Source organism: Symphalangus syndactylus, chromosome 10, assembly GCF_028878055.3.
Source record: "Symphalangus syndactylus isolate Jambi chromosome 10, NHGRI_mSymSyn1-v2.1_pri, whole genome shotgun sequence".
In the NCBI taxonomy this organism is placed as follows: Eukaryota; Metazoa; Chordata; class Mammalia; order Primates; family Hylobatidae; genus Symphalangus; species Symphalangus syndactylus.
The window spans coordinates 122,015,326-122,031,947 of NC_072432.2; the positions used below are offsets into that span (position 1 = coordinate 122,015,326).

At 46.7% G+C, this 16,622-nt stretch overlaps 1 protein-coding gene across 21 annotated transcripts in view; it reads left to right on the plus strand.

Annotated features, from left to right (window-relative positions):
* Positions 1–14,444, plus strand: part of HMBOX1 (homeobox containing 1) — a 188,864-nt gene extending 174,420 nt beyond the window's left edge. For 17 of the 21 annotated variants that reach the window (XM_055295858.2, XM_063610871.1, XM_063610877.1 and 14 more), the window contains one exon: positions 622–14,444. In XM_055295858.2, coding sequence (XP_055151833.1) covers positions 622–759 — 138 coding nt within the window. In that variant the 3' untranslated portion in view covers positions 760–14,444. The remainder of the gene's footprint in view (positions 1–621) is intronic. The other 4 variants (XM_055295862.2, XM_055295863.2, XM_055295864.2 and 1 more) reach the window with 2 other exon arrangements.
* Positions 14,445–16,622: the final 2,178 nt, after the last annotated feature.

The following is a 16,622-nucleotide window of genomic DNA, read 5'->3' on the forward strand; positions in this document are numbered from 1 at the left end:
TGCCGCTCCCCTTGCACAGCTGCCTCCAGCAGGAGAGCTCAACACCTTCCTCCCCTTTCTCCCGTAGCCATTTCTGGCAATGACACGTGTCCTGTTGTAATTGAGAATTCTTTTTTTCTTTTTTTACAAAAATGCATTTTTTATCTGTAAGATGTAATTGTAAGTTCTGTCTAGTTTTCTCAGTTCAGAGAGGGACCATGAATTCTAATAATCTATTTGTAAGAGCAGCAATCTGGAATTTAATAGCTCACTAGTATGGCCTTCAGTGATTAGTGCTATATTTGTTACAAACAGAAAGATCCAAATTGTTGGTTTTATATCAGTCACTGCAGGTTTGATCATCATCACCAGCAATCTTATTAATACAATGAATAGAATTCTCAGTGAGGAAAAACATTTTTTGTGCTTTTCACTTGTTGAATCATAAAATTATCAACTGAAAATCTTTGGACCCATATCCATTCAGTGTCTACTTAAATACAATTTACCTCTATTTTATCATGAGCCCCTCCCCCAGTTTCCTCCCACGAATGTTCTGCCTCCCCTTGCCCCAGCATGTCTCTCTGTGACTAAAGAATTCTTCCAATCCACTAATAACATTTCTTATTTCTGCACATCTAGGATGACAGTACGAGCCATAGTGACCACCAAGACCCCATCTCATTAGCTGTGGAAATGGCAGCAGTCAACCACACTATCTTGGCATTGGCCCGACAAGGAGCCAACGAAATCAAGACAGAGGCCCTGGATGATGACTGATCAGGGAGGTTAAACATGACAAGTTAACTTAGTTTAGATGTAGCACCTTAGCAGACTTTCCTCGGTCCTTAACATGTGTTCTTACAGTATAACTTGCAGTTTCTTGTATGTCAGGTAGCCGTTAGGGTCTTGTTCTGTGAAGATGGCATGGTGCCCTCAGCCTTTGCATATACTCTTTCAGTATTAATTCCCAGTAAATAATAACCAACCAACCAACCAACCAAACTTCCCTCTCCCAGCCCCCGAGGCTAGAAAATCTTGCTGCTCCGTCTTAGCATTCCAAGAAAGTGCTTCCAGGTATTTACATAGCCCTCAGTTCTCAAATATTAGACTACGTGTAAAATCTTGGGTACCTTTAGATTCTTGTAACACTAGTTTGTACCCCCTTTTCCTTCCCCAAGACTGATAAGATGCAAGCTGAGGTCGTGGCACAGGAATGACAGACACCATTTGGGGAGTATCCGCAGAGTCAAAGGAACACTAGAATCCCCACCTCAGCGTGAGGATAATTGATTTCCAGCTGCAATAAGCCGTGCCTCATTATAGCCACACTGTGGCTAGATTATACTTCTTTGGGTGCTGTGCTAAGAATGTCAATGGAAAAAGCCGATCTCAGATTTTGTTTGAAGTTAACATGCCTGACACAGACATCCTTTCCTCTCACAAGCTGTGTGACTTAGTAGATTAAATACTGCCTTCTGCCTTTGGGACCATGATTAAAAACAAAGACAAAAACCAAAAGTCATAAAAAAAACCCAGCTTGAGAGCATTGGAAAAAAAATATGAGCTGAATGTCTAATGGATGCTAAGTCCAGTTTTCAGAACCACTGTACATTCCGCGGCACAGTTAGCAGTGCCTGCCTGGAAAAGTTTTGGAGGTCATCGTGGAAGTTGCTTTGCCTCCTGTCAGTGTCCCCTTTCCCTGCTACCAAAAAAGTCTTTCAAGGATGGAGCTAAGGTCAAAAAAGAGTGAAAAAACTTGCAGTGTTTGTATCCATTAAACGGAAGCCCCCTCAATCTGAGAGGTCACTAGAGGACTTCGTAGTGGGGTTGTGCTGCCTATCACAGATGCAGACACTTGCCCAGATAGGAGCAGAGAAAAGCAGGGGACGTTTCCTACTCACATTGTGGCTGTATGAGAACACGATGGGACTGCTTTGCTGTTCTCTTTACTCTGTCCTTGGAGAGGTGTGAAAAGCTGTATTGCTACAGGCAATTTATTTAATAATTGGAAGCCATATTGATAATGGATGTGGTAATATTTGTAAAGTTTAATCTACTTTAAGCGGCAGTAACTAATGGAATTTTTTTCCTTGATCACATATGTAGCACTTTTGTTACTTTTTAAAGATATTTATATTTGATAAATCTTTTTTTCATTTTGAGAACTCAAAACACCAAACAGTGAACTTGCGTTCTAAAGTCACCCTGTGATCACCTTGTCAACTAGTAGCAAAATGATGAACTATTCATGCATCAAAGAAAATTACATCTGCTGGCCTTGTATGAAAATGATCTCTTGGCATCCCGATTAAATGACACACTGTCACTGTGGGTAAGAGGAAAGAGCCTTCAATGTAGCAGCACAGGGTGCGTCTGAAAGAGGCACAACTGCTGTGGATTTTCTGCCTCGCTCCATCTCTCCTATGTATAATGAAGCCTTGTTTAAAGGGGCATGTGGGGCTGGATGTTAAGCAGGACTTCTTTTTGTCCATTACCTGAAAACAATTTCTAAGATAAAAGGAAGGTGCCATTTCCTTACCTCTTCACCCATCCTCCTCCACCAAATGTATTCAACTTAAAACTATGAGAGAGACTGAATGACCTTCCTCAATTTTCCCTTTTTCATTCAGGAGATACTGAATATCCGCCAGTTTCTAGTTGGTCTCCTTCCACTTAAGGCACACGCTGACTGCATCATTTCCTTATCTGTTAATCCTGCTTACGTGAGTGTGAGGAAAGTCTTTGAGAGGGCATGAAAGTGCCACCTTATATATGTCTGTGACTTTAAAGAGCTATATGCAGGGCCTGGTCCTGCTTTTGTCCATAGATTTCAGGGGGAAAAAATATATGTACTTTTTTCAGCTTCCAAGCATTGAAGTAAAGTGGAGCCGTCTCTTCTGTTTTACTGTATTACTTGAACCAACAAATTCAAGAGTAGCATTTGTTATTCTCAGGAATGAGCCTCCCACCACCACCCCCCCCCACCAAATCATATTCTTTCTTGGTTTATCTTTTTATTTCAATTAGGAGATTGCGTTCTCTTTCATTTTGCTTAGAGGAAATGTAACATATTCCCATTTTTGTGGAATTTTGACTGCTTATTCTCAATTGAATCAGAAAGTACAAGGAGACAGAGAAAAAATCCGCTCTGACAAGCCACGTCCATGATTGATTGTAAGGAGATTATTATAATTGATAGCTTCTTTATCATGGGATTGCTAGTATCATTTGTACTTGCTGGTCTTTTTAAAGGAACAGACTCAAACTGTTAAGACAGCTGCAGTTTCTAAAGAAATACAAAGATAGCTGTAGATGCACTCAAAGGTTTCATTGTTTTAACACCTTTAAGGGAGAAAAAAAGCTTCAGAGAATAAAGGCAAGTTCACATCCATGAAGGGCAGTACCAGACCCTATATGGCAATGTGGTAAAACTGAAAGAATATTTCTACCACTGCAGGAGAATGTCCTGGAGAGCTCAGTGGGAACTGGCGGAAGGCATCTTCCACCCACAGTTGTTCTTGTCATTGGAGAAGAGCGCTGGCTGCTCTGAAGACCCACTGCCTTACATGTCACTTTTGCTTTTTCACCAAGAGTGAGAATTTACTTCCTTTGGGCCTAGATTTAAACCTGTTAGTTTTCTGTTTGTCAACAAGTTCAATTGTGCCATCTTGTCCAGGTCACCTTGGTTCTTGTAATGGTGTGTGGCACTGCTGCTGTTAAATTTCTAGTGTCTTTAGGTAGTGTATTTCTCTCTTAAGCTTTTTCAGGTTTTAGAGGTGGAATTAAAATAGAAACCCTAAACTTCCTTATTACTGAAGGGAAAGCAGCCAGGCTCTAAAAACTCACACTGTATGCTTCTTGGCTGTTCTGCCCCTCCCGTTGTACTTCACTCTCTCCTTCAGGCCCCAGGGGAACCCCCGCAGGGAGTCGAGGAGGACTTTCAAAGGTCCTTTGAAGTGGGGTGTGGGGGAACTTGCCAACGGGTATTCATATAATTTGTTATTTCTTTAAAGACACCTTAATTGAATTACTATGGTCAGATGGGTAAACTTTCCAAACTTCAAAAACACTGACACAGGGACCTTTTAAAATGGGTCATCTTGATGAGATCTCTGCCCATCTGTCGATAACCCTAACAGTGGATGAAGGCTGGGGAGGGCAACACCCTGCATTCTTATCTGAGCCCTTCAGTGCTATTCAGTCCCAAATGTTTTGATTTGTTTCAACAAAGTCTGTAATGTTGGAGTGCCCTTATAGCACTTAAAGGATCAAAATCACAATCCTTTAAGTGGTTAATAAATGTAGTTGCCTTCCACTCACTTATGACTCTGGACAGTCCCCACCCCTGTCACTCACAAGGGCAGTCTTCCCACCCTACCCCCATATTCACATTCCCACGGCCCATCACAGGAAGAAGGAACCTGGGGCAGAGAGGAAGAAAATAATTAAGGCAGAAGTGTGCACATCCAGTTCTCTAGTTCTTGGTAGATTTATGGTGGCAGCCAGTTCAGTGATCACCACCACCTATGTTAGGTCCATGTATCCAGATATATTTTATCTCAAAGGAGATGACTGAAGAATTCACCAATATAGTTATTTCCTTTCTGCCTGTTTAACGTTTGTCTTTAAGAAATACTGGCTTTAGAAACTTCTCCCTTGGATATCAACCATCAGGCACCACGTATAAACAGACTCATTGAATCAAGAGTCTCCAGCCTCATCCTGTGAATAGCTCCTCTTCTGTTTCCCACTGACTAGGCCTTCAGCTGACTTTGCTGGAATTTTCTAATCTTGTGACAGCAGGGAGAAGTAGCTGGATGTGGTCCATCTCTTAACACAAACACTGCTCCCTGTCTTGACCAGCTACATATTCCACTGACCAGCCTCATCATCTCTGCCCTCAACAGTGGAAATGATCCCTTTCCCACAGATGTTCTCCCTCCCTCCTTCCCTTCCCCTTCCTACAAATGTGAACTCTTATTAAGTCTTTACTCTCTGGTCTTCAGAAGGGTTTGATTACAAGCATCTTCCCATTTAATTTGTGGCTCTGCCTTTTAAAATTGTTTTTTGTCTTTTGTTGTTCAGAGAACAACCAGAGTATTTTCTCCCCAGTGTGTCCCAACAGATTCTTAGGCAATAATTTTTCTTGTTGATGATCCTGTGCTCAGTAGCACACTACATTGAAGAACCCTGGCCCTCACCATTGTGCGTTGGTTTCTGTGTTAGTCTCTGTGATCTGAATCATGTCAGAGTGATGACAGATTTTGTCATTTTGTTGTGATTATTAGTAATGTTTTACTACTGTATTCATTGGGGCTGTGTTGAGACCAGCCAAATCCATTTATAGCTTTACTGAGCCAGATTGATTTGTCAGGATTTCCCAAGTGAACGTTGGGCACATTGCCCAGCTCCTGCTGGTGGTATCTTTGGGGAGTGTGGGATGGGGTGGGGAGATATCCTGGGGCAGGGGTGGGAATGACACATATAAGGCATTCCATTTTTTTTTTTTTTTTTTTTTGCTTGTGCTCATTAAATAGCAAAGGTGTTTACTCGGGATTTGGGGATCAGTTGTCAGCCATGTTGAATTTGGCAAACTGAGCTGTGTGCCCTGAAAGCCCTCTTTTTATTTTTTCATTACCATATTGTCTGACTTACTTCACCTAGGAATACCTGAGTTATCCAGTCTAGTGTTCCCTGATGAGAGTGGAAGGTTTTCCTGGAGAGGCAGCTGTCTATGGCCAGGTCATCTGTCAGGATGTTATGGTGGTGTGCGGTCAGAGCAGAGGGCCTTTCTTTTCCTGTACTGTGCTCTACTTCCTTATGCATGCTTGGTTTCAAAGATGACCGCCACTTTAAAAGAAAGATTTCCTTACAGCTCTCCAGAGAACTATCATACTAGTGATAGGAAAGGCTTCTCAGATACAAGCCAACAAGTCAGTTTTCTGATTACAGAAACTCCTCTCACAGGTTGTGTTTGGAAAGACTGTTCTCCATTCCACTTATAAATTGAAAGTGATAAGCTACTGTCTTGTGATCTTGCAGGGCCAGTGGTTGACTCACTCATCTCTGAAAGGTAACTTTGTTCGTATCTATGTATTTTCAAACCTGGAAGCTTGTAAATTGAAAGTTTCAGTATTACCTTTATTATTCTTTCTTGGTGAGGAATAGAAATGGCAGCAAAAAGAAAGCCAACAATCTGAAAACTCCAGTCTCCTCTAACACTGGCTTTGTTTTAAATCAAGATGGGAAGAGTTACATGAGGGGAGGGAGGGAAGATTTGCCGGCTGCCCATTCTTATCTCAGTGACGTAGATGCCTCGGGATTATAGGCATGTGAATCACTGAACCTCTTTTTTGTCGTTCTTCCTATGACATTTGTGGCAGAACTTTCCAGTTGATTCTGTTCACATGAAATGTGACAAGCATTTTTACACCATGAGACAGTTTACTACCCACATGCCACACCCATTGTCTGTCTCATCAGCCAGCCCCGTAACCGCACCCAGAGGGGTGCAGCTGCAGGGGAGCCGTGCCTTTCTCCTCTCCTGACACCCTTCACGTGGCAGGTTTGCAGGTTGGTCGGCCCCGGTCTGGAAAGCTGTGTCCATGCCTGCTCGGCTGCCCTCCAGTTGGTCGGTGGGGCTGGCATGGGCATGCACACCCCAGCTCGCACTTGAGAAGTCTTGGGATGCCGGCTCCCTCGAATCCATTTTCATTTTCTTTTAAGTAAGAGTGGCTCTGTATAGCCATAATTAACTCTCAAATTCACATTGGTGTGCTGTGATCAAATGAAGGTTGGACTGAATCTTTTCAAATTGTAACCATGGTAATTGAGGGGGGTAGCATAGAATGAATATATAAAAATATAATGGCAATTGTTCTGAATGACTGAGTGTCCTCCTGACATGTAATTAGCTGTTTTAGCAGGATGTAGATTGGCATGGTCATAATTAAAAGAATTTCTGTCTTTCATGTGATTGGAAATGGCAGCGCTCCCATCCCCTGTTCCCTCTTAGCACTAATGCTCCCAAGAACATTTGGAACAGCAGCTCCATAAACTAAAATAATGACATGGTGCTCGTGTTCTCCCCTAAGTGAAACAGCAGAATTTGGAGTTGTTTCAGCTTCAAAATGGAAGCCTTTGATTATTGTTCCCCATTTGACTTCTAAGTTCTTTGAAACTTCACTCAACATCCAGTTCCAACTTGCTCCACCTCTGGCAGAAACCACAGTCAGGACCCCAGAAGGAGCCCCTCTGACTGGCCCCCAGTGCATTCCAGCCCATGGTCTGGCCAGCTCTGGGCCCTTGCTTGCCTGACTCAAGGACGTTGCTGCTTGCTGGGCTCTCTGGGCTCTTCAGATTTCCCTTGGTTGCTTGATATTTCCATTGCCGTCGCTATCAGAAAGCATTTCCCAAACAGGAGTTCACAGAAAATTGAATCGAGGTTTCCTCATTGAATCCTAAGACTCAAAGCAGACAACATGACAGGACACACATAACTAACACAGGCTTTAAACAGGTGGAGGCGTGAATGGAGTACTATTCACAACATTCTAAAGCTACTGGAGCACGGGACACGTGTCTGTGCGCTCCTCTCACACCCCTTACGGGCTCCCGCTGTTGCTGTTGCCCTGAATCTTCCCCACTGTTCTGCTGTGCCAGTGTGAGTGTCTCCCCGGCACTCAAGTCTATGTTCTCTCCCTCCCACTCTTACTCCTCTTCCATGCTCCCTGTCGCATGGGGCATCATGTGGGCTTGATGCCGTACACAGTCTCTGACCATGGCCCCCTACTCTTCTCCGGAAGTGTCATACTAGACAGGAGCTGCTGAGTCACCAACTCACCTTTCCCTAGAATGTGGGTTTGTTTTTTCTCCCCCATCACTTGGAGAGGTCTTTATTCAATTATATGATCGAGAATGAGTCTACAAGAATACCAGCACCAGACATAGTGCCAAATGGCCTTTTGTAAGCTGTTTCGTGCCCTTGAGGCTCACACTTGTGCTGGGTGAGCCCGGGACCATGAGCCTTTTCTTTTCTAGGTCTGGACACTCCAGGGTTGGTTAGGCTAGCCACTGGGGAGAATACAGCTCTGGCCTTTTTTCATATTTTGCTGCTTCTCTTTGTACAGATCTTTCCCCCTCCACATACCAAAAGGAATCCTAACCTAGTTGAAATGCTAGTTGCAATTCAGTTTCATGAGAATGCTGAAGTAGGCTGCTGATTTAAAATTTTCCTCTTCCCTGAAAATACACACACCTAGAGAATTTAGGGAAAGGCTCTTAGGGCTTGGGAATCTTATCTTTTCATTCCCCACAAAATACCTACAAAGAAATGTCTAGTATCCCCTCAGTATTCCTCCTCGTATAGGCTCTGAAAGCAACCTCATTCCCACCCAGCCCTTGCACACCTGTATTCAAGATCCATGCGTGCAGTTGTTGAAACTGTTTTCTTTGGGATCCTGTCTTTATGACAACTGGAATGATTATAGATTTATGACCCCAAAGAGTAGAGCATTCCTTTTCCTATTTTCCCAGCTGCTAAAAGATGACTATCTCCATTAGAATTTAGAATCCGTCTTAAGCTTAGAGATGGTAAGAGCTGACTGGATGAGTCTAATTCTATGATTTGTGAGACATGCATTAAAACCGTCAGCAGAACATTCTGATGATCCACCTACACTCAAAGAAAACACAATTAACACCACAGTTAAAACCTTCTAATGGAGCCCCTGTCTTAGGGATCAAGGTATTAGAGGTGCTGCTTCAGGGATGGTGCTACTTCAAAAGAACTGAAGTTGGAGAGACACCTCCCTTCCCAAATGCTTCTGCAGGTCACTCTTGGTGATTCAGAAAACCCCAACCATATATTCCTTTACCAGCAGCCCCCACCCTTTTCCATAACTCAGCTTACCAAAATCAGTGAAAATCGAGGCAGTGCTTACCCATGAAATATGTAGTTTTTGAACAAAACCCCAGAAGTTATTCTCGTAGAAAACTAAAGATGCCACAGGTCTCCCGAGCCCCCAAAGTCAATACAGCCCATGTTTTCTGAGCACGTACTGTGTGCTGGGCACTGTGCTGGACATGTGTGCTGCCTCATGACCCGACACCAAGCAAGTCACCTCGCCCTTGGCAAGGCAAGTCTCCCCTCATTTCTTTCATTTCAGTAGGACGTTCATCTTCAAAGAACAGACCGCATAGGATGGTCTGCCCTCTCTGAACACTAACCTGGTTTGTTTTCTCACGCAACAGTGCCAGGTAGCCCCCCAGGTACACTGTGGCATCACCCCTGCCTCTGTGAGCTGAACTCCCTCCGTGAAGGTCTGGATGCTATGGCCCCTCCAGAGTCTTCCTCCTTGGTCAGTGATGAGGACAGGAGTGCAGGGAGGCGCCGCAGTGGTTGACAGGGTGGTAAGCCTGTGTGGCCGAGGGGAACTTGAACTCCGGCACCCCTTGCCTGCAGTTAGCCAAGGCAGAGACCAGGAAACCCTCTTGCGCTTCCCATCTTCTCTCTCCAGCTCTTGTAGCGCTTCCCTGACCGTTCCTTCGGGGCTCTTGCTGTGTTCAGGAGCATCTTGCTCAGCTGGCCCCTCCTCCTCTCTAGAAACCGAGGGTCTGGGGTTCTGGAATTAGATCAATGTCTGCTCTGCCTCAGGCCTCCCTGGATCCTCATGGGCCCTGACTGCGAAGAAGTAACAGTTGCTGGAGACATATCTTGATTTGGGGTCAGCATAAGAACTTTCTAGAACCCAGAATCCAGCCAAGGCATGAGCTCCTTTGAGGTAGAGGTCTGATTCCTGTCCTGCCACATTTCACGTGGAACTGTGGTGACTGTTGTCAGGGACATTGAACAAGGGACATGGGTGCCAAGCTGACCTGAGGACTCAGCTAACTAAAGTTCCACATTTCTTCCTTCCTCCCCTTGTCTACCTCTTTTCCATCAAACATAAGTGGTCCTCTAGGGGTTGGCTCTCTCATGGTCTTTCTCTTCTGATCTGCTCTGCCCTGTCGTGGGCATCTTGGAACCACCTCAGAAGCAAGGCCACAGCTATGGACTGGTCCTCGTGAGAGTCTCCCTGGATCCTGTTACCTGTAATAGGTACACAGTTACGTTATTATCCAACCTCCAATCCCCAAAAAGCCTCCTTAATTTGAAAGAGAAAAGGTTTATGTGCCTTGCATTTTGTTATCGGTCCAAATTTTGCATCTGGTGGTGGCTGAGGTGCCATTGGGATTTTGGAATGGGAGCAGTTTGATTCCTCCCTCGGAAGGAACTCATGGCTCTCACAAACCAGTGTCTGTGGCAGTGACAAGTCACAGAATTTGTATTTCAAGGCTTATTCCTTCTTCCCTTTAGGACTTTTTCAACTTCCTGTCACTTTGGGCTGAGTCAATTTCAGTCATGTTTTGTGGCTTCCTTTGAGCACAGAAACCTCTCCTTTTCTTCCGTTACTGGAACTAAGATCCCAGCATAAACTCGTGAGAGTCATTTTTCCACCTCATCATTCGCTGGAGCTATTAAGCCCAAACACAGAATGACATTAGTGTTATACTAATGTAAGCAGCAGCCACTCTGGTGATGTTCCATTGAACTCTTGTGTTCTTAAACCAGATTCACGGCGGGCAGGCAGAGACGAGTGGGCTGCATGAAGACGCGCGCTCAGCGGTGGCTGCTTTCAAGCAGCATTGTTTTTTGCCTTGAAAACCACATTTCATTATGTTAGAATCGGTGATCCCCTTAGTACTGCATCTCTGAAAATGGGCACCATGAAACCAAAACCAAAGTTCTGGAGGTGGGGGAGTGGAGCTTTTCTTTCGAAGCACTGGGAGCTTGGGCAGGGCGTCCCCTGACTGCTCCTCAGTTTTTGCTGGAGCACTCGGAAGGGCCTCCTGTTTTCCTAGTACTTGCCTCATGTTGACTCTAGAAAGCAAGTGTGTGCAGCCTGTGCCTCCCCGACCCATGGCGGGCATCTAGATCAGGCCCTAGGAGCCTCCCCACCCCTGCCTCTTCTAGCCACTTCCCCGGGGGGCTGTAGAGCACAGTCACGGGAAGGCCTCTGCTGGGCCAAGTCCCTGGCCCCTGAGCCATCACAGCACTGGTGTCTTCAGACACACCCTGGCTGCAAGGCAGGACACTCCCCCTGCCGAGAGACGCCATGTGCGTTGTCATTGCCTCCCCTGGAAGAGCCCACAGCCTTCTATGACCTCCCCCCGGGCTCGCCCTGCCTTCCATGGCCATGGTCACGTTGGGTATGCAGTACCTTTCAAGGATAAATTTTTGTTTATGTTTTTTAAGTGCCTAAGCAAGTTACAGACCTCTGGAACCTGCCAGAGAGTCAGCCTATGCCCTGTCCCCATTCCTCCCCACCCTGCACTGGCCCTTGAGGGTGGGCACAGGGCGGCTGCCCCTCTCCAGTGTCCCTGGCGTTCTGCAGGCAGAACAAGGCAGGGACAAGCTAGCGGGAGAGATCGCTTCACAGCCACATCAGGCTGGCTTCGTCACTGTTTTCCAGTGTTTCTTTCTTTAGGGCTGTTTCTGTTTATGTGGTTTTGGTCTTGGTTCATAGAGAATTTAAGAGTCTGCTTAGGGAAATCTCAGTAGCCACTAAGAAGACAGGAGAGCAAGAGCCTCAGAGCAGCATTCTGGCTCTGGCTTTGGTAGGAGTTGGAAATGTGTCCACATCCAAGAGGGCGAAGCATCGAATCATCCTAGCTCATGAGCCTGCTGACTCACCTGCCAGCATGAGCCACCGGAGCCCCAGCTGCCTTTCCGAGCCCTCTCTGCCTAGACTAGAGGGATCAGGGTGTCTGCTCACGAGGGCTTGGGAAAGCCAGCAGTCGGGCGTTCAGATCCAAAGTGTGTCTTTGGAAATGAGTGTGAGAGTGTTTCTTTTTTAAAAAATAATTTAAGTCTGACCTAAATATGGGGCCTTTATTCTGTGATGGGTGTACGACAGATTATTTTGTGACTGCACTCTGTTCAAATCACATCACTAAGCAGCGCTGAGATGATTTGTTGGTGCATTAAAAGGTTTTGCAACATGGAACAATCCATACCCAGGCACTTTATTTTCATTAATAATCCAGCATTTTTGTTCAGACAATGTAATAACCCAAACACTGGGTATTCATATTTGACACATGGGCAAACTTGCCAGTGGAATGGAATTGTGACCTGTTAGAGAAGGGAAGGCAGGCTGACGAAGGTGATCGAATGGGAGAACAGTGCTGTGGTGATCATGAGAATGAGGCTTTTCTGTAGCATGTAAACCAAACCGGACCCTTGGCAGTTCGTCATCCCTCAGTTCTCCAGATGCTATTTTTGCAGGTTCTACCAAGTGCTTGTTGATTACCCTAGTTGTAATTATCTAGGGAAGAGATGAATGTGAGAGTGCAGAGCACTGGGGAGGGTGACAGTGAAATTCAATTAGAGGCAGCAAGAGTCCTAGTCTGTTCTCACATAACCAGACTTGAATGCTCCAGCGCGAGCAGAGTGCTGGGGGTGGATTACACTGCCGAACCACAGCAGCTTTGCTTTACTCTTCAGCATGGGGGTGGTAACTAGCTGCACAGCAAGTTATGAAATGGAAAGCAAGCTTAACAGCTGTAATCTCATCGGATACCCTGGAGCAGATGCCTTGGGATTGCCTGAAGTGTTTGTTTAGCATCCACCAAATAGTTGAGTTTCTAAGATGGGCCATGCGGGATCCCTGCCACACGGGCATGGGGGCAGCACGCTCCTCCCTGCCTTGGCTGCTGTGTGTCTTAGTCTTCGTGTTTCCCCTTGGTGTCTCCTCTGGTCCCTGTCCATCTTGTGCACCATGTGTCCCTGAGGGCGAGTCACACCTGTGTCTTGAGTCTGCTGTAAGGTGTTCGGTCTACCTCAAGGGGTCAACATGGTAAGCTCTATCCCACGGCATCCTCCGTCCATCACCACACACACTGGAATGTATCCCCCCCGCCCTGCCCCTTCGATAACCTCCTGACCCTGTCTTTCCTATAATCACCACAAACTCCTAGTGCAAATTGGATGCTGCTTTAAATGTGAAAACAATTGTTCAAAAGCTATAAAACCTGAATGAAAGCTGAAGCTGAATTTATAAGCCTTGTTGCATATGAGCCAAAAGTGCAAAAAGCTCTATATAATGAACTAACCTGCCACTCGTATAAATATAAATATATATAAATATATTAAAATCAGACTGTTCTACAAAATTGTGTATTTGTATTTTTGTGTACGTACAATTTTCTGCTAAGCAGAAGGAGGATGTAGTATAGGATGCTGTGAGAAGAGATTTGGTTTAATCCTATTTCTTTGTTACTTATTTTTGTTAACATCAGATGCCTGTCTTTGTCTTATATGTGTATGACACTGTTTGGAAAGCTGCAGTATCTCTCTTCCTGAGGTCCAGAGGCCATTACAGAATAAACATGGGGCTTAGAGGTGTCTTGGCCACCAAACACAGGTAAGCCAACAGAGTTCGGCTCCCGTACGCGGTGTGGTGGGACCTGGGGCCCGGAGCCGCTTGTACTCCTGGGGTGGGACTGAGGGAGGGAAAGGGCTCCCCCCACTTCAGGCTGGTCCCTGTATGTTGACTTCCCTCTGGGAAGCAAAATTCCACTCGTAAAAATCAGCTTCCAAGACAAAAGATGATCCGATGTCACTTCTGGGTCACCAGGAAGAGACACACAGGATCTCTCTGAACTTTGGAACAGCCCCTCATATTTTGGGACCAGAAGTTCGCCCAGAAGGCAGCAGGTGGCTCTGCCTGGCTGTAGAGCCCAGCTCATCAGCCGTCCCCGGGCTTCGTCTCCCCCGGGCTTCGTCTCCCTCTTCCGAGTAGTTGCTGCCTTTCTTCAGATCAGGTTACCACAATGCCTCCCCACTGCTGACGCTTCATCCCCCACACCTCCAGCCCCAGTTACCTGGAGCTTCTCAGAACCCACTTTGCCGGTGCTAAAACACAAGAGGGGGTGAAAGTGGCTGCCAGTAATGGCCAGAAACCAACCACCAGAGGCCAGGCTGAAAGACAAGCTCCGGGTGCCCAGGGGCTGACGGGCCAACCATTTGGCAGGTCCCAGGCCCCACCCACTGCTGCCATCCACCTCTGAGCTCCACTGTGGTCCCACTAATGGGAACCTCCTCTAGGGAGAGTGATACTGCACCTTCACCCGTAGGACTCATATTTATAACAATGTGTAATGGCTGTAGCAAAAAGCCCTTGTTTCTAGATGTAAATGGTCAAAGAAACAAGCGCTCTATTGTATTGAATAAAATAGTTCAAATGAGTCCTGTATCATTGTATCTCCTATTCTGGATTAGTGCCTTTTGGACAGTAGACTGTTCTGTAATTAAAATGTAGTATACTGCTTTTTTGTACAGTTTTGTTTTAATAAAACTTTTTTTTAATTTGTGTTTATTTTAGTATTGTACCTATTAGAGAATAAAATATATAACTGAATACAGACTGGCTGGGATTTCTTTGGATCAAAGTGATCATTTGGGAAGTGACCGACCCAAACAAAGAGAAGGAAGTGTTCCATTTTGAACACTGGTCCCTTTGTGCATTTAAAGTGACTGGGGAAGGCTCACACGGACTGCTGCACGCCACCTGGGTAAGAGGGCAACACTGAGCCAGGAAAGCCCCTCTATACGTCCCACTCCCTGACCCTCCAGCCTGTGTTTGGCACGTGTCTAGATGACACCAGGAGAGACTGTGCCTTCTGGGAGTCCCCAGACTGTACCCTCAGTATGGCACATGCCCACCCAGCCTGCCTTCTCCCCACCATCTTCAAGCTACATGATCACAAAGATCTGGCCGCCCCTAAAACCATCAGGATCCTAGCAGCTCTCCCCACACTGGGAGTGCAGCCTCTGACTTACGCTGAGCGGCTGAAGCCCATGCAGCTTTTCTCTTCCATTCCAGGCCACGCCCTGAACCTCATTTTCTTAAAAGAGCTCTGTCTCTCTTGGGGCCGCACCTTCAGCAGTAAATAAAAAACACGGTAAATAAAGCCAAGCTTTCATTATTGGTTTTCTCTAAAGGCTTCCATTGGTTGGCATCAAATTCTTAAGCAGGACTCGGGGACAAGGTGCCCCGGCTTCCCTCTCCCGTCTCAGAGGAAACCTAAGACACAAAGGGTGTGTCTTCTTCACATGCATCATAGAAAAGATTATGCAAAATTTTCAGCTGCCGCAAACCCTGCTCAAGTTGCCAAGTAGAGGCGAGGAGGGGTTTGGGGTGGGGGTGTGAGGGTAGGGGCCAGCCCTGAGGACATCCCCACCCATGTTCCCCTTCTTGGCCCCAGATTGCTATTTCTGCTGAAACAGAAGCACTGATGAACCAACCTTCCCACAGCCCACCCAACCCTTCTCCATGCGCACCACATAGCCCAGACATCTCCCGACTGCCCTGTGTCCTCAGAGCACTCTAGGGCCGACTCCCTCAACCCCCCAGGCCCTCCTGGGTGCATCAGTGCCATCCTACCATGGCACCCATCAGGACAGCTTGCTTCTGTACACTCCATGAGGATAGGCACAGGGTAAGTATGTGAATGTTAGTTAAGTGACTGACAGTGGAAGGAATGAACTGGGCGTGACATCCATTAGAGCCCATTGCAGGGTCTGGGTGACTGAAAAAACCACACGGCCTTAGGCAAACAAAAGACATCTCATTGAGTTGCAAGATAGTAGCAGCTTGAAAAATAAGATCCACTCTAGGTGCTACATCAATTCTACGTTCAGATTCCTGCCTCATTCAGAGCAGGGCATCTCCTGCTGCCAAATTTCTGTCATTATTCGGCAGCGCTTGTCTCTGAGCATTCTTCTGCACTGAGGAATGTAAACCAGCCCTGCCCGGCTGTGCTGGCTGATGGACAGCTCTGGTCAGCCCTCGGAGTGGCTGAGCCCTCCACTTGCAAGTGTATTTCATATCCAAGGGCCGACTGATTCACTGGCACAGCAAGAAAAGCTTTACACGGGGCCACAAGCGCCTCTGCGTCCTTGTGGGAACGTGCACTGGCTGCCGGCATCCCTCACTGGTACTGGACTGAGGCCTTGTGGCTGAGTGGGAATCTACTGGCGAATGGAAGGAAGCCAAGTCATCTTCCCCGGCTCGAAGGCTGGACCCAGCATCCTCAGTACCGTTCTAGGCCCACGCTGGGCACAGCTGGGCGGGGTGGCTGCAGAATGCAGGCCTCATCAGCGAGCAGGGCCAGGCAACACCAACGTCAGCCCCACAACCATGATCCCCCCCTTCCCAAAACACCTTGTTACAGAACCCCCCCACCAGAGGCTGCCCACCTCTGTAGCAGGGGAAAGAAGTCCTCTCACCCCAGTTTGAGGGGAGAGGGGAGGTCCAGTGTGGGGACTAACACGAAGGTCACGGCAGACAGTGGAGTCATGCCTGAGAGCCAAGGACAGTCCCTACCAGGTCACCTGTCTCCCAGTAGCACCACTTACCTGGGGTCGAAGGGCCCCTGAAAGTTTCCATGGTTCCTGGCTTCTGTAAGGGGCTGAAGTCCAAACAAGGAAAGATGACTCGGAACCGGGGGGCCTCCCTGAGCTCTTAAGTCCAAATCATGAAGAGTTCGGCCTCTGGAGTCCATGGGCTGGGGAGGCAAGCACGGCCTGCTGCTGT